Raw genomic sequence first — 20174 nt, 5'->3', positions numbered from 1 at the left:
ACTGGCCCAAATGTCCTTCCTTTCCCATTCCATAGGCAACTGCATTGGTGACTTCCTACTTCAGCACGCAAACGGCTACATTTTGACGATGCTGAAGCAGTGTGAGGATCTGGGGTGCTCTGAAATAGATGACTCTGGAAAAGAGAAGTCAAAGCTTCTGCGGGACTAAAAGGAACTCATCTGCTGATCTCATCTGCACCACCTCCTTAAAAACGGGAAGGTCCCATGACAAAATAATGTTTATTAGGATGCTTTATTTTTGCACTTGGTCCCACCAAATAAATGAACGAGGTGGCAGAAAGGCAGCTTCCCCCTTAGCTATGTAGCCACAGAGCTACAGCCAAACCTGGATGCTGTATGTCAGCATTCCCAGAAACACAGTCCAGGTAGGAGTAAGGAGTAGTTATGGTACTCCACATACCAGTTTTGAAGATAAAACCCAAGCAATTAATTGTCAACAACAATGAGGTGCAAAGGGGCCTGACATCCAAGCACACTACTCCACTGCAAGGTATGTGAGCTACTCTGTTCAGCTTTCTACTTCCCGTTGTATTTCACGGTCTTAAGATATCCTGCATGTGTATATCTACTTTTGTACATCAGCTTTAAAGGATCTGACAGTCTGTATTGTCCGTGTATCATGGAGCACAGTGATGCCAATGTTATTAAGCACTTACAGAGCTCAGCATCTTCAGATCACTTTTCTCAGAAAGTTTAGATCTTCCCAAGAATAAAGCACAGTCTAGTGCCAGGTTTAACTACTACTCACAGTGCTCAAACACCACATCATGGGCGCTGTTACTCACAGATTACACTGAGGACATGGATAGGAATATGAGATAACAGAACCCACCTCCCAGCACCTTTTGCCCATGGGCAATGGACAAGTCAGTTAAACTATTCTCCAGGTACAAACCAGGGGTGAATCTCAGCTGGGGGCATTCAGCAACATCCACACGTGGCCCTGAAGGCAGCAAATGCTTTGGGTACAACACACACATCTCCCCACAAGACAGCTGGAGGGTTGGCTGGCCACTGCTACGTCACCTGTGCAAGAGACTCACCTTCCTTCGTCTTCTTGTGCTCCCCTCGCTCCTTCTGCAAGGATCTTTCTAGCCGGGATCTGTGCTCATACACAACTGGGGAAACAAAGAAGGAGAGCATGAGGTAACCCCTGAAATTTCTTCTTATGTATTCTTCTCCCCAGAACAAGCCTCTTGCAGGTCACACAGCCAGGGACATGCGGACCTCAAATCCTGCCGTGGACTGGGCCAGCAAGTGCCCGAGAGAGCCAACGTAGACAAGAGAGCCGTTCCTGCTTTGAATGACCTGCACCCTCTGGGTTTCTAGGCTTAAGCCCACAGCAGCTCACATGTAAAATCCAGACCAAACAAACCAACAGTCCTGAAATACATGCAGATACCTGGTGTCCTCACCTGCAAAAGGGTTCCAGCTACCAGCTGTTAGCACTTTTGTCTGCTCTGAACAGGTGAGGTCTGGAGCTGGGTGGGGACAGCTGGACTAAAGACAACAGATATTCCTGATATAACACAGCAGCCTCTCATCCCCCGAGTATTTGTGCTTGGGTTTTGCTTTGGAGTCAGCTGTGAAGCCCAAGAACCAGCTTTAGGGGCTAAGCCGTGTATTTGTGGGCCAAATCCATTACCAGGCTCAAGAGAACCAGAGCCTTCCAGGTCATCCGTTCTGCAAAGGCAGCAGCAGCATGCAGGGGAGACATTCTCTCCCCTTCCACAACCCAACTATAAACTGGTCTTCAGGCCACTAAGAAAAAGCAGCTGCCGCTCCCATTACACAAAAAAGAGCATCAGTACTCTGCATGGGAGCTGAGACAGGAGAGAGGGATGAGGCTGCTTTGTACAGCAGCCACATGACAAATGGAAGTGCCAGAGAAGCTTCCTGATGGATGGTGATTTTAATCCACGTTGATGTCTGAATGCTAACAAAAAGCTTTCCCTGAGTCACAGCATCCAGCCACAACAAGCTCCTCCATCCCCTCTGCACATCCAGAATGGTGCTGGGTGGCAATTCCAAGGGGAAGGGCAAGAAGAGAAACTTGCCTCCAGAGCCAAAAATCTTTGGGGGCAAGTCATGCTACGATGCACAGTTTCCAGGAAAACCAGGCGGGATGATATTTGCACACATAAAACAAGTGCTAACCCATTCCTTGGGGAAATCTTGCCAAGCCAAGAACTCCAAGTGACTCGTGCTCTCACTGCAAGTGAATCTATAGGGACTCCAGCCCCGCTCAGGTCGTACGGGAGTGGCAAAGGCAGCGCGTATCCCACATTAGCAGGGAGCAGGCACCCCAATCTGGGGACTTAAGAGACACAAACCGTCCATACGTATAGCTAATGTTTTACCGTGTTGACCATCAGTGGCACCAAATCTGTGGTAGTGCAGGCGTCGCTCTCAATAGATATGAAGAGAAGAACTCACAGGCAGGTCTGGCATCCTAAAAACCAGGCTAGGACATTTTTCTAAACGATACTAAGGATCATCCAGGAACTGCAAGGCTGAGGTAGGGACTATACAAGGATCAACCTTGTGATCAGAAGAGTCCTTTCTTGCTCTACCCTCTGCAAGTCTGACACCTCTGTAGCCCCTGAAGGAAAACAAACAAAAACCCACCCAAAGAAAAGCACTTCCCTGCTGCCCCACCTCTTTCTCCAGGCAGGGAATTCAAGCCACCTGGTTCTTCAGAACTCCACAGCACCCACCGCCTCCCTGGGCCTCACCTCTTCCTTCTGCATTGCAAACTGGCAACTATTCCTTGCATTTTTCGACTGCGTCTTCCTCACAGCAGGTCCCCTAAATACACTAAATGCACAGAAGACTGTAATTTCACCAGGCGGCAAAGCACTGCTGCCATGACCATTCTGCAAGAGCTTTTTCATCAAAGCTGGGCATTCAAGGGAAGCATTCCTCACCTTCACGAGCCGCAGCCCCCTGCAACTTCGTGCAGGGCAGATCTGAGAGGACAGTCTAATTTTATCCAGCTTCTTTAAAAGCCTGCTTCACTGTTGCATATTTCCTTTCTGTTGGATCACAACAAATGCGAGTCTCAGGACCCTCACAACGACTGGTGGCTTTCTTACCACCTGGAAATGCCTTTTCCACACAGAAGAACGTCCACATGGTTTAACCCCATGATTTTTAAGCCAAGCTCATGACATTGGCTAGGTCCAAGCTTGGGATTTTTGCAATGCTTTGGTTTGCAGCAGTGGATCTGTTAATATTTAGTGATCTCCAGCAACAGCCGAGTGCCTGAGCGAATCGCGGGGAAAGAAGAGGTGATAAACGAAGCCAGGCATGGTAAACTGTTGAATCCTGAGAGTTCCAACTGTAGCACAAGCACTTCCTGAGCCTTCTAGGGGCACTGCCCCAGCTAGCTAGGTAGGCAAGCAGCCTACGTACTGAGGGCAGCTGGAGCTGAGGCTCCGGCTTCAAGACACAAACCGAATCCAAACACCCCAGTATCCCATTGTCCCCTGTGGAGCAGCTTCAGTGCCTACAGACAGCAACCCTTCCTGTATGAAATCAAGGCTTCAGCAGGACAAGACAGACAAGCTGGCTTCTCCCGGAGTATGCTGGTTTTAGACACCGCAGGTACAAGGACTATGTTTTAGGCTGGGTTTATCCTGTGTCAAGCTGAGTCCCACCGCAGGCTGAGCAGCCCTTCCCCAGGCACACATTCACATCCAAGCTGTGTCCCCTCACTCACCTAATTCTGTCTGTCACTTTTGACCTCCCTCAGGGAGCAGGAAGGGCCGGTGGTCCTAGGTCAAGAATTCCTATTGTCACTGGCCATGCTATCTCCTTCCTTCTCCTTGTTACCTTCCCTAGTTAGAAAAGACAGACATCCCAGTGGTGAAGATGCTTCGCCTGGGCTGGGCCACTTCATTAATATTTTCCTCTGAAGTGAGGAAACTGCTGTATTTGCCAAACCATTACAGCAGAAATATTTGGTTTTAATCTGGAAGGATTTTTTCCCTGCTGAGCACGTCAGTAAGTAGCAAGCCCATCACTGCAGCTGTCCAAGCATCTACTTCATGACAGCTTTATTTTTAGAAACACTTTTCCCAACAGACTCCTCAGATGTCACCCTGATGGCTTCCCCAGCCCAGCTAAGCACACAAGAGACTGAGTGCTTCTTCACTACATGCTAAAAAGCCTCGTTCAATGAAATTGTCATCTGAAGAACATCAGCCACTTCCCAAAAGATTTGCGAGCTCTGGGCACTCGAGTTTCTGCCACAAGCATCTCACTTTCTTGCAGTCTTCTCTAACAGAGCTCCTGAGGACAAGTCTTTGATGTGATGAGAGCTTCACGCCAGCAATGAAAAGTCACAGCTGCTGGGGCTGTTCGGGGTGCCCAGCAATTCCAGGCTTTACCATGCCCTTTCCCGTACTCTGAGCATCCAGGCGTTTGCCTCAGTGGCTCTGGGCTTGGAGGAATTCCCCATGTTGGAGTTCCTCCTGCAGGGCTTTCATTTTCTAGTAACCCAAGTATACTGAGAGAAAACAGAGGCTACGACCAGGGTTAGAAACTCACCCCAGATGAGCAGGTTACCCACCTCTCCAGGTCCCTGCAGCTGAAGAACTTGGGGCAACTGAGGCAGCGACCAGCAGCCTCACTGACAGCACGGTTGTGCTCCGTCACCCAGCACGGCAAAGAGCACGGTGTACCGCAGGGGGCAAGCTGAACAGCTACAGCCTCACCCCCCAGAAAGCCAAGCACTCTCAGCACAGGACTAGGCAAGTAAATAACTGGGGGTTTTTGGGGTTTTTTTGGTTTTTTTTATGTAGAAAAGGTCTGCTTAGATGACCCCAAGCTACTGGGTGCCCTTGATCTCACATAGTAAATGGGAAACTACAGCACAGGAAAGCATCTGGAGCAATAGGCTCGTGCTGACACCCATAACCACAAATCCTAATCCAAGCACCACAAAGCAGATGAGTCTTTAAGAATGGCTCTATATCATAGGCTCATTATTCAGAAATTTAGGACACAAAATCTGGCTCTCCTGACACTTTTTTTTTTTATAAGAAAGTTAAGCTGAAGTAACCTCCAGTGACTAGAAAAAAAAAAAAAAAGTTGTAATCTCTCCTGCTGTTCCCCCAGGTCTCCAGAGCCCAGAAAAGGTGGGCTCAGCTTTACACAAAGCAGCAAGTAAGTGTTGCATAAAGTAGTCTCTCTACTCATCTTTGTGGTGGAATAAAGTAACAACTTGGCAGAGCAAAACGGCACTGTGTAGCTTCAGAGGACGGGAAGCCAGGAAGTCTTTAACTATTTGCAATTACAAGAGAGAATGGAGGGTGGTCAGTGTCTAAATCCAGGCTGGAATTCAGCCAGAACTCAGCACTAATGCACTGTCACCTGCTGCCAAAGGAGCCAAAACGCAGAATTTGACCTGCTGAAACAATGAAATCCCTCGCAGTGCTTTGCCTTTGGGAAAGAAGAACAGCCCAGGCCTTCCGCTGACTCATTCTCATTTGAAGAGATGACAGAAAACAGGGTGGATTGTGTGAAGGGGGTTGCCTCATATACCCCAGAGTACCAAGATTAAACATCTGCCAGGGACAGTTTAAGAGATCCACAAAGGCAGAGTGATTCTGGTCGCGCCAGTGGTCCCAGGTTTTACTCTCCTGCTGTTCAAGCGGTTTCATTTTGCCCCTGCCTGGGAAAGCCACGAGTGCGGGCTAGCTCCCCACTTTCATGGGGCAGGGCACCAGAGGCATCTGATCTGCTGCTCTGGTTCTGCTAAAACGACGCACGGTGCACGGTTCGTTAGACCATTTCTATGCCAGCAGCACATATTGTGGAGACAGTCATCATACTGCCCATGGCGCTCAGCTCCAAGCAGCTCTTGGCACACAGAAGTCAACACTAACTGAAAAGCTCTCTTCTCTGTGGCTCTCCTTGTTAGAGGCATCAGATACTCCTGCCAGTCTCCATCCCGTCACATCACAACTAATCACCGATGGCACCAGTCACTCAGGCTCAAGAATCATCCAGAACAAGGGACAAGGGGAGCAGAACGAAAGCCAGACTCCTCATACCTCCCTCTCTGACCCAGAGAGGTGGCAAAGGAAAGACAGAGAGGGTAAAAGATACCCAACGGTGAGGGCAGGATGCTGCGTCCTCATCCTCAGCCACTGTGCACCAGCAGTTGTGACAGAGAAAATTTCTCCATCCCAGACACCGGTTTGATGTCTGGCCACATCAGGAATGTCAGGCAGAAGCGGATGGTACTGTAAATGCACCCTTCCTTCCCATCTGTTCAGAGAGTGCCGTTAGTTAGTGAACTGACTGGAAGATCTCCCCAGCTTGGCTCCGAGCCTGCAGGCAGCAGCGTGCTCCTACGTACGCAGCACACACCTACGGGAAGTGGGAGGCTGCAAAGCAACGCTGTGCTGAAAGCCACCTGCTACCTACTTTGGCATGGCACGAGGTCGGGGTGGGGGCTGCGGTGGAACAGATCCATCCGAGGGGCACACCAGGTCACAGCTTGCCAGACCGTGTCTCTAATCCCCTCTGAGCCTCATGACACTGCACCAGTGTCCTCCAAATCACAGCTCACAGGGAAAGCCCAGGATTTGGCAAGGTGTCTCCATGCACTTTTAGACATACTTCCCACCCAGCAGAAACCGAAGAGATGGAGGGATGAAAAAGCCCAGCAGATTTTCCTCCTGGTCTCCAGCTGAACCACAATGTAAAAGGAGGATCTAGTGGGTCACAGGAGCAGCAGGTGCTGGGTGGAACAAGGGGTATTAACCACCAGGCAAGAGGTTGGACAGGGTCACACACACAACACTGCCTCCCCCTTTCTTCTTCTCACCCGTGTTTTACCTACCCTACAGCAAAATCCACAGCTGCCTTGCTCTTATTTTAAGAGAGCAGAATCATAGAATTGTTTAGGTTGGAAAAGACCTTTAGGATAATCAAGCCCAACCATTAAGCCGGCACTGAAGTAGATGAAATCCGTTTCCCCATGTGCAGCCAGCAGAAGACGGCACATGGGACAGGCAGTGCTGGCTTCAAGAGTTTCACTCCCTCCTCCACTTGCTTTCCTTTTCCCTTTTACTCAACTCTTGGCCCAGCCCGACACTTTCAAGCTTTATTTACAGAGGCTACCAGAAGCATCAACGATCTATTGTACTGGGATGCAAGAAGGGTAGGAAATTCTTGGTAGCTGAAAGGAAACACCTGAAGTGCTAGTTAAACAGGACCAAATTCCACCTCAGAGTAACATGTCCTCCTTTTGTAGAGCTGAGAAGACAGAAATCAGATGCAGAAGACACGGCAATTAAATCCATGCAACAGGTCAGCAAAGGGGCAGGGAGAGAGCCCCAAGCCCCAACTTTGGAACCCTTTTGGTTCAGCACCAAAGCACCACAGGGCGACAACGCACAAGGCTCACAGCCGTATGTGCAAGACACCACTGCACTTTACGACTTCCATGAACACGGCTCCTGTCTGCCAATTGCTAGGCTTCTCCCACCAGCCAAATCCAAAAAGCAGCTTTGCCTTTGTTAAAATTGTTGGACATGTAAGTGTCTTCTCAAAATAAAAAGGGTAGCCATGGCAACAACTGTATTTAGGAATGGGAGGACTGACAGAGGGTTAGAAACCCCAGCAACAGGCTGCAGCTCTGCCATTCAAACATACTTGGGTGGAAAAAATAGGAGCCTGTCTCAGTTGTTTGCTTTGAGCCTCCTCTTCCCAAAACTGGGGTTCCCTGAGGCTACCACTGTCATCTTATTCTCTGAAGAACCAGCCCCTCTCCAAGAGAAGCAAAAGATGGTGACACACGGGACAGGAATGTGGGCTAACTTCTGCCCTGCTGATCTTCGCATCTCAGAAACACAGGATGCAGGTGGAAATCACTGCGGCTGGGACTGTGCAACACATCAGCAGCTGGAACTGTTTGCCTGCCTTGTGACAGAGTAAGAAGAAATGGAAACAAAACGTAAGAGAAAAGCAGTGAACCCATCCACTAGATCAATTTACAAGTTTGCTTTTTTTAAAGCATGTTTCCTTGAGAAACAAAACACATATACCACGCTCCGCTTTCCCAGCTTACAGGTAGAAACACACAGCCCTGGGCACAAGAAGCATATGTACAATGTTCTATTTGCTTCACAACACTGCACACAAAGGCACCAGGAAAGATTTAATGCCAGAGGGCACTTATGTTGAGTCACAGATCTGCAGAATTCCCCAGCAATACAGGCTACAGAAACAATGTCACTGGATGTGTCAACTGAGATCATCACGGATACCCCGCATTCGATTTTAGCCTGGGGAAGAGCTCTCAATGTAAACACTATAATCTAAACCCACTTGTTAAAAGAGAAAAAAAAATTGTTAAATCCATCCCTTGACCTTGAGTCACTAGAAGAGTCACTAGAACCATTGGCAAACAACATTTTGTCGACACCGAACTCATTCTGCGGGCACTCCAGAACCAGCACATCCTCCAGCACTGCACACACAATGGCTGGCTACCAGAGTGGATTCCCACCAAAACTCCCTACAGGGAGCTCAGCAGATCCCTCTAGAGGCTCCAAGTCTGGTGGCAGGTTCTGGAAACATGGCTTTGGCAGGCATGGTAAGTCTGGAACGACAGACTAGACAAAGATAAGAGTTCAGCAATGGAGTAATGTGTCCTCAGCCTTCCCTACTGAGATCTCCCCATGAGCTAAAACGTCATTTTTTGTGCACTTGATGTTTATGTAAGGAGGACAAACAAGGGGGATACACATACTATGCTTGCCTTCCAGTCTTCTGGCACCTCTTGCCAGAGGAAAAGTGCTGCTCAGTGGACTCAGAATAGCCAATTCTTCCTCCTCCTCCCCGTTTTTAGGGAGCTATGTACTGCAGCATCCATCAGCCCCAAACCAGCTGGCAAGCCTTTTCTAGTCACAGATCAATCTCTCAAGAAGATGCTTGACTTGTTTCCTTGCAAAGGCAATGGGCAGCAGACGGTATAACAACAAACTTTACTAAAGGACCCCTCGCCTCTCTGTTCACTCCCAGACAGCCGCTCCCACAGGCTCGAGAGCAGAGCCACATCTCCGAGCCTGCCCAACCAGCCCAAGTCCTCTTTGCATTTTTACTGCTTCACATTTAGAATGACACAGGACTGGCCTTTTTGGCCGAAGGGAACTACAGGGAGAAGAAAAAGAATAGACGTGACACAGCTGAACTCACCAATCCAGCACACCCCGTTCCCCCTGCCGTGGGAGCAGCGATTCCGATTCAAGGTTATTTAATTCTAGACAGCAAAGGGGGGGGAAGGAAAGAGGCAAAGACGGCTCCTTCGAGCTCTTGAAAGCCAAAAGCTGAACGCTGCTCCACAAAGGCACCCTGCTCATTGCTGGGCCGTGCGGCAAAGCCCTCAGTGGGTACCCCTGGGAGAGAGGAGAGTTGGGCATGTGTGGACACCCCCAGGGCAGGTCACTCACCTTGGAGCTGGGCGGACAGAGCCTCCTGCTGCTGTTTGTATTTCTGGGCCAGGGCTTCAGCATTCCGCACCTTTTGCTGCAAGTGGTTGTACATGAAAACTCCCGAGCCCAAACATGCCACAGTCACCAGGCAAAAGCCGGTCTGCAGAAGCCCCTTCTGCCTCCTCGAACACATGCCGGTGCCCATGGTGGGGCCAGAGCAAAGCGATGCAGCGCTGCCTCGCCGCCGTTGCTAAAGCATCTGATTATTTCTGCCCAATAGCCCCTTTCCTCAGCAAATTCGCAGATCCCTCGGCAAGACGCGATCAAAGTCTGGGCTCCGCTCCTTCCCAGCCTTCAGAGAAGCAGAAACGGCTCCAGCAGCGGTTTATTCCTCATCGCCCGCCGGCGAGCGGCTCGGCGCAGCGCCGGTGCCCGGGAGCCGCAGCCGAGGGGCCGGCAGGAGCATCCTTCCCCCGCTGCGGGGCACCGGCCCGGGGCCGGCTCGCTCGGGGCTGCCTGGAAGCGGGGAACCGGCGGAGGGGAGCGAGAAGGAGGTGGAGGAGGTGGAGAAGGAGGAGGAAAACTTTTGCTTCCCATGTGCTGCAGCGCAGGGGGGGCGGGAAGGGGGTACCGCCGCGCTTGGCTCTTCCCACCTCCCCCTTCTGGAGCACCGACCGGAAAAAATAACCAGTCGGGAGGAGAAGCCCTTCTGCCCCCTCCCCGCGGCTTTCCCGGGAGGAAGCAGCGGCCCCGGGGCCGGGAGACGGGCCAGGAAACCGGCGGCGGCATCCGGGCGGGGGTGGTGCAGGGCCGAGCCGCGCTACCGGAGCCCCGGGGTGCCCCGGCTCCCCCAGCCCGGATACCCGCTGCCCCGGGGGGGCTGGGCGCTCCCGGGGGCCAAGCCGAGCCCGCACCACCGGCCGTGCGACCCCCCCTCCCCGGCAGGCTGGAGCCACCAACCTCTCCCACGTGTTTGTTTTCCCCTCCCTTCCCCAACCCAACCCAACCCAAACCCGCTGCTCCCACCTGTTGCTAAGACAGATGAGGGGCACCTGTATCAATTAACGAGAGCATCTTCAAGGTATTTCTTTAAAATCTCACAGTTCTTCAGAGCAGTGGTTTCTCTTCGGGAAAATGTGAGCTGGTACTGGTATGAGGCTGGTACAAGGAGAAGGGTGTAAGATGAGTTTGGCTTTTCTAAGGTGTTGTAGGCAGCTTGGCCTCTCTAAAGCAGCTGCTCTGAGGTGGGCTGTTCTCTTCTGGCAGAGCCCAGCTTGTTTTATCTGGGTGTGGGATGCGCAGCTGCATCGTCCACAGACAGGGACAGGAGGGAAGAGCCCTGCTTCCCCATCCTGGGGGACAGCCAAGGCCAGGCTGGATGGGGCTTGGAGCAGCCTGATGTGGTTGAAGATGCCCCTGCTCATTGCAGGGGGACTAGATGGCCTTTAAATGTCCCTTCCGCCCCAAGCTATGCTATGGTTCTGTGCTTCATGGGACAGACGAAGCTTTCCGGAGCCTTGCCCGCGTTCTGAGATTAAATCAACTACATAAGACCCCCAGGTTTTATAATGAATCCTGCCTGTGCTAGCAGCCTGACTGTCAGGTTGGTTCATCTCTTATCTGAGTTCACAAGGATACTTCCTCTGCAGTGCTGCCAACTTCCATATTTCAGGCATCTGGGGAATAAGCAACAATCATAACAATTAATTCTTCACCAGCGATTCCTCTCCAAGAATCATGCATGCTTTTATAAATGTTAATCAAATGAGCTTTACAGTACTGCTGGGAAACAGTTGAATGGCATTCCTGTCTCCCTAATTTGCAGATGGGAAAACTGAGGCACAGCATTCCTGTAAGGTTTTGATTTATCCAAAGTAACTAAGATTTTTATGTTGGGGGTTATTTTCAAGCGTTCTAAGCGGATTTGGTATGTTGTTCGAGGTGTCTGCCAGAACAAGGGTGAGACTCAGCCTACTGGAAATCAGATGCTTTGGCTAACAGTCCTGGCTCTGCGTACAGCTTCTAGAAAACATTATATACTTAATGAATTAACTGATTATTCCAGACTTACTGCTCAGCTCTTTCTGAAAGCCAGACTAGCGCTGATGTGATGCTTCATGCAGCCTATGTCTGCTGTGGATCATTTGCACGTAGGACCAGGGATAATCTTGTTGCTGATTCACATATCCTCAGTTCAAGAGATGCTCCACCTCCCATACGTAGATGCTGTGCATCAGACAGCCTTACTGTCCTACTGCTTCTTTACATAAATGTCCTGGGGGGTTGCTGAGTGTTTCAGCATCCTTTCAGGAGCTGGAATGTCTTTTGTCTGCATCTTGAGGGCTGAGGAAGCAGCCTGTGGGATGAGGGTTTTTAGTCTCAGTTTTGCCTCTATTCAGCACATTCTTTTTTTTTTTTCCCTCATGCTCTCATTAATTACTTCCTCATGTGCTGGTTCCTGCCTGAGAAACACTGGGAATTTCTGAGGTTTTGACAGAGAAACTCTGGAAAAAGGTTAAAATCCTGAATTAGGCAATGTCTAGCTGAGAAAGATTTGATTGACAAAGTTTCTGCAATCTAGCACTTTTCTACACTGCAATAAACTCAGTTATAGATTTAGCTCCATATTTCTGCACCGGATCTAGGGCCAGATGAATAGTACAACCCCAGCAACAAGCCAAAGGTTTTGCTTCTTGCTCGTGCTTAGCCATTATTTATGTTATGTGGCCTGCCAGTGAAATCCCAGTAAAGTGAGAGCTGATCCCACTTCCCCTCCAGCCAGCAATAAAATCCTCCACTTTGGTCCTCTTCTTCCATATCAAAAAAATATAAAGGCCCACGGGTTTAGCTACTGTTATGTTTTCCAGTTTTCAGGAAAAGCTAAACAACTGCAGGACCCCAAAGAGATCAGGGTATCTCAGCAGAGCACTCATAATAGCCAAAATCAGAGCAAGCTTGTTCACTAAGATGGGAAAATAACAGGAATGAGATTGGACTTCCCTATTCTAGGGAACGCTCCTCCATAATTGAAGTCTGTGTTCTAAGATCCATGGCACAAAGCCCCATCTTCAGAGACTTCATTGTTATTGTGCCTCATTTGTTTTTAATATTTTAGTCTGACTAGATCTTTAGGCTCATCTGACTGGCACAGATCAGAAGTTCTCTTTTCCAAAGATTTCTATGCACCAGCTGAAAAGGGGACACCTTGACGATTTTGGAAGGCCTATTTGGATATTTCCCTGCTCTTCACTTTTGCACCTTTCTCTTTTAACCATGTATTTTTTTTTGACAAGGGGTTGTCCCATCAGCCAGCTCAGAGGCTACCTCATTGAGCAAATTACTACAACAACCCACATCTCTGAAGGTCTACACCCACTAGGCACGAGTATTTTCCGGAAGATACAGAGGAGAGAAGCACCCAGAGCTAAACAAATTGACCATAGGTGACCGCTCTCTTCAAATCCAACTCAAAATGCTTTGTGCCTCAGGGATTATCTGATCATCTCCTTTTGCATCCTCTAATCCAATGGGTGATCACATCTGATGATAGCTTTAAAATAATAATCTGAACAAAACAAGCAATTCCCATGGGAAAGCTCAGTCTGTATGTACTTGTAAAGAAAATGCCACTTTCTCCTGTATAGAGCAAGCCATGAGTATTAACCATCTGCACAAATACTGCAGTCCTGGAAAGCTCCATCCTTTTAATCAGAGCTTTGGATTTCATAGCAGGCATTTAATCGGCTGTGGGAGTGTTTTCAGCCAGGTTATGTAAATGCTGTCAAGAAACCAAGTGTCTGAAAAAGATGCAGTAAGGAATGTGTTAGAGACAGAGGGGAGGAGGCTTTGCTGTTTAGGGGTTGCAGTTTCACAACTGTTTTTTGAAAACCTACCGATCAAATTGGTAACATCCACAACCCATTGAAATTGGCTAAGCAGGACACTGTAGCCCTATGGCCTTTATGCATCTTGCAAGTGCCTTCCAGGGAAACCCACTCTAGGAATCCAGTGATAAATGTTGGAGGGTATAGGCTGAGCAGGAGAGGAGCTTGAGGCAGGAGTCTAGTGTATGAGAAATGACAGGCACAAGTGTTTAAAAAATAAAGTTTTCTCAAGTGGGCATCTGTGTATGTATGTGCATGAATTTACGGCGTTAGCAGTGCCTGCACGTCATGTACCTCCTAGAGGTGCCTGTCCTACTACACACAGAAATTCCCAATTAATTTCTTGCAGGAGTGAAAGTGCCCTACATTAAACAACTCCTAGGGGTAGCTCTCATCTCAGTCTCTCCAAGGTTAAGGGGTGGCAAAGCTGAACCATTCTTTCCTTCCCATAACAAGAAGTGACAGCTTCTAATTAGGATCCATTAGAGGGTGCCCCAGGGAACCAATGGGACCATTTTTCAGAATGCATTGTTGAAATTATTTTTTGTCTTAGAATGGCATGTTGGCTTAGCTATCTCGGTTATCTTCCCCGAGCCTACGTACGTACTTTGAGTCATCTCACTGCTGTGCCATGCCTAAAAGTAAGTGTAGAAGAATGGCGGCAGAAGCATGGCCTTAGAATCTCTGAAGATCTGCACATTCCAGGCCTGGTATTAGAATAGGCCTGTAATCAGAATTGTACTGAAGTTGCTGTGCTGAAGATAACAAGAAAGGTAGCCTTGAGCTATTCTTGAATCCTGAGACTGAGTAATTATGTTGTGCCAACAGGCCGTGGCTGTAACAAGATACAGCTGCTGGGAAAGCAGGTGCAGGGCCAAGAAAGATAGGGACCGGTATGGGAAAATAGGGAGTAACAAACTACAAGGCTGAAGCACAGCAACACAATTGGCTACATGGATAGAATGCTTATTTTAGTCATGACAATTAGGGGTGTGAGAACCGCGCGTGTTTAGAGACTGCTAACCAATTATATTTCTGCTTTACGAATACGCATGTGTATCGGTTCTATATAAGTAGTGTTAGAAACTAATAAAGTTGAGCAAGATGCGTAACTCATATTGAGCGTCTTCTTGACTCCGGCGAACCCTTCTTCCAACAAGTAAGCATATGAGATCTCAAGAAGTCCTGATGCTTTCACAGCCTTGTCAGACCTTGGAGACAAGTGCTGAGCAAACTGTGGGCATGGCCATAATATAAAAGAATCTGAATGGGGGCGGGGAACAGAATGAGCATAAAGCCTGACTTTTGGAGGTACAAGGTTCTAGGGTCAAACTCATTGCTTAGAAGAGTATTCCATAGAATCTGGAGCTCAAGGAGATCTATGCTTACATCCACAACTGCTAGAAGATGTCAACACAGCCAGCAGGCTGACTGCAGTAGAAAGCCACTATCCATCTATAAAGACTGCTGGTAACTTCAAGTTCACAGAATGTATTTTAAGTATATGGCAATCAAGGTACAGAGCAGCTGAGCTACCTCTTTGAGACCCTGAAGAATCATACCTTACCCCAGTTTAGCGTACAGTATCATTCCCAGCCCCCCTGTAAGAGCACAGCTGGCCAGGAGAAAGGCCAGAGGTGCATCTTGCACCAGAGCTGTCACAGATGCTCCAAATGTATCCAGGGAGCTCAGGTAATTTTGAACCCATCTCAGTGAAATCTACCCTGATGATTTTGACTTTAGTACAGGGATCCAGGCTGGAAGGAACCTGCCCTCCACACTGAGATCTCAACTCGATGACACATATGCAAGGCTAACCGTGTTTGATAATGGCAGACACCCCTCGACAACTTCTCATAAGACCATTCCAAGACAACCCATATCCAGCTACTCCTATACCGAGAAGCACCCGTCCCAATTCCAGCACAAAGCGGTTGATGTCTGGATATTTTGGCATGTTACTTGGTACTTTCCTTAAAAGGCCAGCTCCCAGAGCCAAAGCATTATGAGAGAAGCTCATTATTCTGTCAAAAACCAATCCATATTCCAAGCACTTACACTGACAAAAAAGCTCCCCGATGTGAACTACTGCATCTTAATTCCTCTGGGAAAAGGAAGCGTGTTCACTTTTTAATTCCACATCATCTTTCACAGTTTGGACCGATAATCTTCCTGCAAAGAGGATACCTTGCCTTGAGTGAGAAGAAGCTGTGCTGAAGCAGTCTGTCGTTTAGATTCTTTTTTAGTCAGAAGCAGGAAGAACTGGTTTCAAAGGGACAAAACAAAACAAGAGCATATTCTCCACAGAAAATGCATCTCAGTACAATTAGAGCCCCGTGACTCCTCTGTCTGTTTGTTTTCAGTGACTGCAACACACATGAAGCCGTTTAAAAGGAACCTAGTGCCCTTTAAATATGCACAAAGTCTTTACTGCCTTACCAAGATACAGCCATTTTTATTAGAGCCAGGGAACATTCCAGCCTCCAAAAGTAATAAAAACGCAGTTTGCCAGAAAACAATAGCAAACTAGCAAAGGGATTTATTTTTGTTTGTTTAGGTGTTGCTAAACTTGCTGCTGCTGCCTCTCGCAGTGGGGTGCCAGCATCAGCCCCTTTCTAGGACAAAGACATCTTGTGTTCCTAAATTCTCCCAGGGCTGCTGCCCAAGCCTCCGCAGCTTCATGCCTTTGGGACCCAGGCGAGGGTGTAAGCGGCCTGTCCCCCAGACTCACGCACCGAAGGACATGGACATCCCAGCTCTGCGCTCTGCTCAGCCCCAAAGCCTCAGGCGGCCAAGTCCGTGGTGCTACAGGCTCCTCTTCTCTCACTGTATTCTTTTGTCTCACAAGCAGAGATGCCAGGAGAAGTCTTTGCACATGGCTAACATGGATAAAGCCTTAACTGTCCGTTCCAAGGAAGCATTAGTGGAAAAAGCTGGTTGAACTGGAGTAAAGCCAGCGAGTGAAGCCCTGCCCACCCGTGAGGCAGGCGGCAGTGGGAAGGGACAGGCGGTGGGGAAAGGAGGGAGCACTCCGGAGCGACAGGAGAAGAGCTTGGCAGGACTCATCCCAGCCTGCTGGGCTCAGTCACTAATACGAGCCTTCGTCATTTGAAGAGGGAAGGCATTTGTCTCCAGGATTTCAGTTCCCTTCCATTCCACATGGGCTCTGCTCTAGCTAGAGAGAAATAGTGCCGTATGTAGAGAGAATACTGGCACTAGCACATACATTTTTCTTCCTACATGGCCACTGAGTTTTATGAAGTCCAGTGTTAACCATTGGCGAACAGCATCTGTAGAGCAGAGTTTCCAGCTCACTGCGTTCATATTCGCATGCTGTATCACAGTATCAGTACGACCAAGAGAGCACAGCGTTTTGCAGCTCTTTACAGCATCTCTGAGATGCTGGGGTTTATTTCTTCTTTTTCATAAAGTAACCCAGCAAGGCACTGTTCTACACACTACAACAAAACACTGCTCCCTGGACTTGTAGTATATATTTCAGAAAGTCTGCATCAGCCACAGCATTTTGGATTGTTCAATAGTTTCTCGCACCATCGGGAGGCAGAATTCTGGATTCTGTAGGCACAGACGTTTTCTTTGCTGCGTGTGATGTGCCATTTGTCACTGTACTCTCGGGGGGGAAATGCTGGGAAAAATAAAAGAGGACATTTTAATTGTATTCCATATGATGGATTGGCTTAGCCAAGACCGGAGCCTAACAAGGCAGTCCACTTCTCAGGTAGCCAGACAAGGGTGAGAGGAGAAGCCAGCAGCGTGGAGCTAACAGCACGTGCAGCCGCAGATCTATACGTAGACCTCCAGTTCCTCCTGAAGGATTTTCCACTGCATCGTGCAGCATCTTGGGATGACACACAAATGTGAATTTTTCTGCTTCATGAGCACACTCTGATATGTTTTTCCAGGGGAAGCTTCATGCCTGCACAAGCATGCTCTTGGAATCACCCAGCCTCGTCAGTTGGACACAGGGCTTTTTGGTTTTACTTTAGGTTTGTTTTTATGCTATCCAGATGTCTGTGATACATTTTGAGCATCAAGCTGGAAAGATAATTTATGAGCAACTTAAGCTGGCACCCCTGCATGTTGGGTGTCAGCCAGAGACACTGCAATCTGTTTTTTAATACCCCCATAAGCCAAGAGCTTAAGTCATCTCTGCTTTGCCACTGTCTCTTAACTGTGGCCACCAGTAGGTAGGATACAGATTTAGGGTGAGATTTTCTAAATTGCTTAATCATTCCTGATTTTAAATAGAATAGACTTTCCTGAATCATACATTTGTTTTTGCAAATGTCATTCAATGTCCCATTTTTCCTGCCCAGAGATAATGGGAATATAGTCTAAAAGTTTTTGCCAGAGAGATGCTTCATTGCTTCTGAGGCCCACATCTGTTTGCAGAACAGTGACAAGAGGATCTCATTGACCACTCAAACTGACGATCTGGGAACCCTTCTAAGGTGGCTGTCTTCAGCTGCCTCCTTCCAGGTATACACCTCCAGCTGGCACAGAACGGATATATTTCATAGTAAGAATTCAACAGGGAAAACAACATGGAGCTATGAAAATGGAAATCAGCTCCTGTTCTATACTAACCTGTCAAAAATTCTCTCCATGGCAAGCAATCAAGTTGACACTAATCTAATTACAGAAAGACCCCTAGATACAAAAAATTGTTACCTGCCTGTATTTCCAGCTCTCCATGTCTGACCACCCCAGAAGTCTTGAAGTACTAGGGCTCGTTTGCCCCCCTCCACACACACCAGAGGCCGTATTTAGAGATAAAATCTGCAGAAGTGCCTGTTACTCTCATAGATCCTGTGGCTGTACATACAAACAGCCAATTTGGCATGCAGGCACTCAGCTCTTGCACGAAAAATGCATGTTCTAGCCAGCCCTGCCTGCAAACTCAACCTCAAGGAGCAATTACAGTCACATAAACTCTGTTTCTTACATAACACTAAATAACAAGCCTCATGGAAAGTGACTCTCCCGGCCCTCTTCATATGATTTAGAAAAGAAAAAAGCCCCTTTAGGGCAAACCTATTCAAGCCCCTCTTCTCCAGATGATGAAGGACTGTTGATGGTGAGTCCGCTGCCTGTTAGACTTAGTTCTACAGTGCACTGTCAAATACCCCAAGGAACATAGCACGGGACAGTTACGCTGATACTCAAGCTTTTTATCTCTGAAACTCTTCCCAGTTACTCTCCTCTTTCCTTGCTTCTTGTTTATTTGCCTGCTCTTCAGATACCATTGGCATGTCCTCCCTACCTCCAACTCAGCAACTCGGCAGAAGGTATGCTGCCGTTATCTCACACTCCTTGTTGCAATTTGCTCCCACCAGACTTCATATCTGGCACACGGATAGGAAAAAAATTATACCTGTAAGTGACCCGCAGCCCACTGAATCACCTTCCCTGGGCACCAGCTGCCCCACAAGGAGAGTCGGGAATGGAGAATGGACTCTTCTTGTAGGGGAAAGAGGAAGTGCCAAGTGTTGAGCATTACAATGTCTCTTTCCTCAACAGCCCAGAAAACTCAAGACAGTCCTATAGCAGAGATGTAATGTCCCTTCCAACGAATGTCCCACTCTCTGCTCTAGATCTAGGATTTCATGGCCTGGATTCTCAGCTGCTGCATGAGCCGGTGTTTGCAAACCTGGACTTGGAAGGGGCTCCCAGCCTTTGTTAAGGACTGAAAGGATGGGGTTGCTTTGTACATGTTTACTTTTAAAAATTATCACAGTTCTAAGAAAGGATCTGGCAACCTTTACAGCAAGAGAACTATTCCACAAGGCCTTTACAGCAAGAGAACTATTCTACAAGGCGGCTGTGCATACAGTACAGCCAGGGAGGCATAAAGACCTAATTCCCCATCAGTGCAGGGAGGTACAATGCCAAACATTCATTTACAGCCACAAAGAACTTGACCTCAGGTACATGAGTAAGTTCCTGTAATAATTGCAGCAGCAGAAAAAAGGAGGATTAGTTTCCTCACCTACTCTGTGGCTGGGACCAGATTCATTGCTGGTGTAATCCCACTGATTTCACTGCAGTCACACTTGGGATCACTTTGGGATTTTGAAGGCTACATTAATGCAGCAGGATGCTGCATTCATAGGCTTTCCCAAGCATTAGCATTCTGATGTGGTAGAAATTCATCCCATAATACAGTGCTGAGATTTTTAAAATAATAAAGAAGCAAAGATGCCTGCTGTCACCATTGCTAGCTAATTATAGCAGCACGGACAGACTTCCCTTGCAGAATTCCATATGCTGTATTCATCCGGCACAATAAATAAACATATTAAAGAGGGGAGGCTGAGAAGACATTTCTGATTTTGAAGTCCTCTAACCCTACAGTTAGAAATAGATTAAATAATTGAACGGCAATTTGCCTTTTTTTTTTTTTTTTTCATTTAGGTTTTTCTCATGCCTTTAGATGGGCTGCTGCGGAAGTGGGGGGGACAGAGGGCAGGGGGAAGAACTCACTATTTGGCAATTCATTAAGAATTTCCCTATAAGACTCCTCCACTCAATGCTGGGCTTTAGGCACAGCCATCCCAGAACTCCACCAGCCTTCCATCTGGCACTACTTGGACACTTAGCAAAGGCCAGGATGAAACAGACTGATCCAGTCTTCCTTATTTTTCATGATGCTCAGCATTGGAGGGAGCCTTAGATATTGTCTAGAGCAGCCATGGTTGGGAGAGGGGACTTCGTATAGACTTGAAACAGCAGAACCACTGGCACAGGCAATTAGCGCTTGCAGGTAAAGAATCAGTCCTACAGAGCAGGGAACCAGCCA

The 20174-nt window shown here is 48.1% G+C and overlaps 1 protein-coding gene across 2 annotated transcripts in view; it reads right to left on the bottom strand.

Annotated features, from left to right (window-relative positions):
* LOC102059281 (Golgi integral membrane protein 4-like) overlaps window positions 1-10291 on the bottom strand; it is a 36123-nt gene extending 25832 nt beyond the window's left edge. Inside the window, exons 1-2 of one of the 2 annotated variants that reach the window (XM_027803358.2) lie at window positions 9489-10291; window positions 1065-1139 (exon numbers count right to left, since the gene is read on the bottom strand). In XM_027803358.2, the coding sequence (XP_027659159.1) occupies window positions 1065-1139; window positions 9489-9675 (262 nt within the window). In that variant the 5' untranslated portion in view covers window positions 9676-10291. The remainder of the gene's footprint in view (window positions 1-1064; window positions 1140-9488) is intronic. The other variant, XM_055704775.1, reaches the window with a different exon arrangement.
* Window positions 10292-20174: the final 9883 nt, after the last annotated feature.

This window comes from Falco cherrug, chromosome 3 (genome assembly GCF_023634085.1).
Source record: "Falco cherrug isolate bFalChe1 chromosome 3, bFalChe1.pri, whole genome shotgun sequence".
Taxonomy (NCBI): Eukaryota; Metazoa; Chordata; class Aves; order Falconiformes; family Falconidae; genus Falco; species Falco cherrug.
Note: the sequence above shows the minus strand (reverse complement) of the source record. Positions and strands in the feature narration are given on the sequence as shown.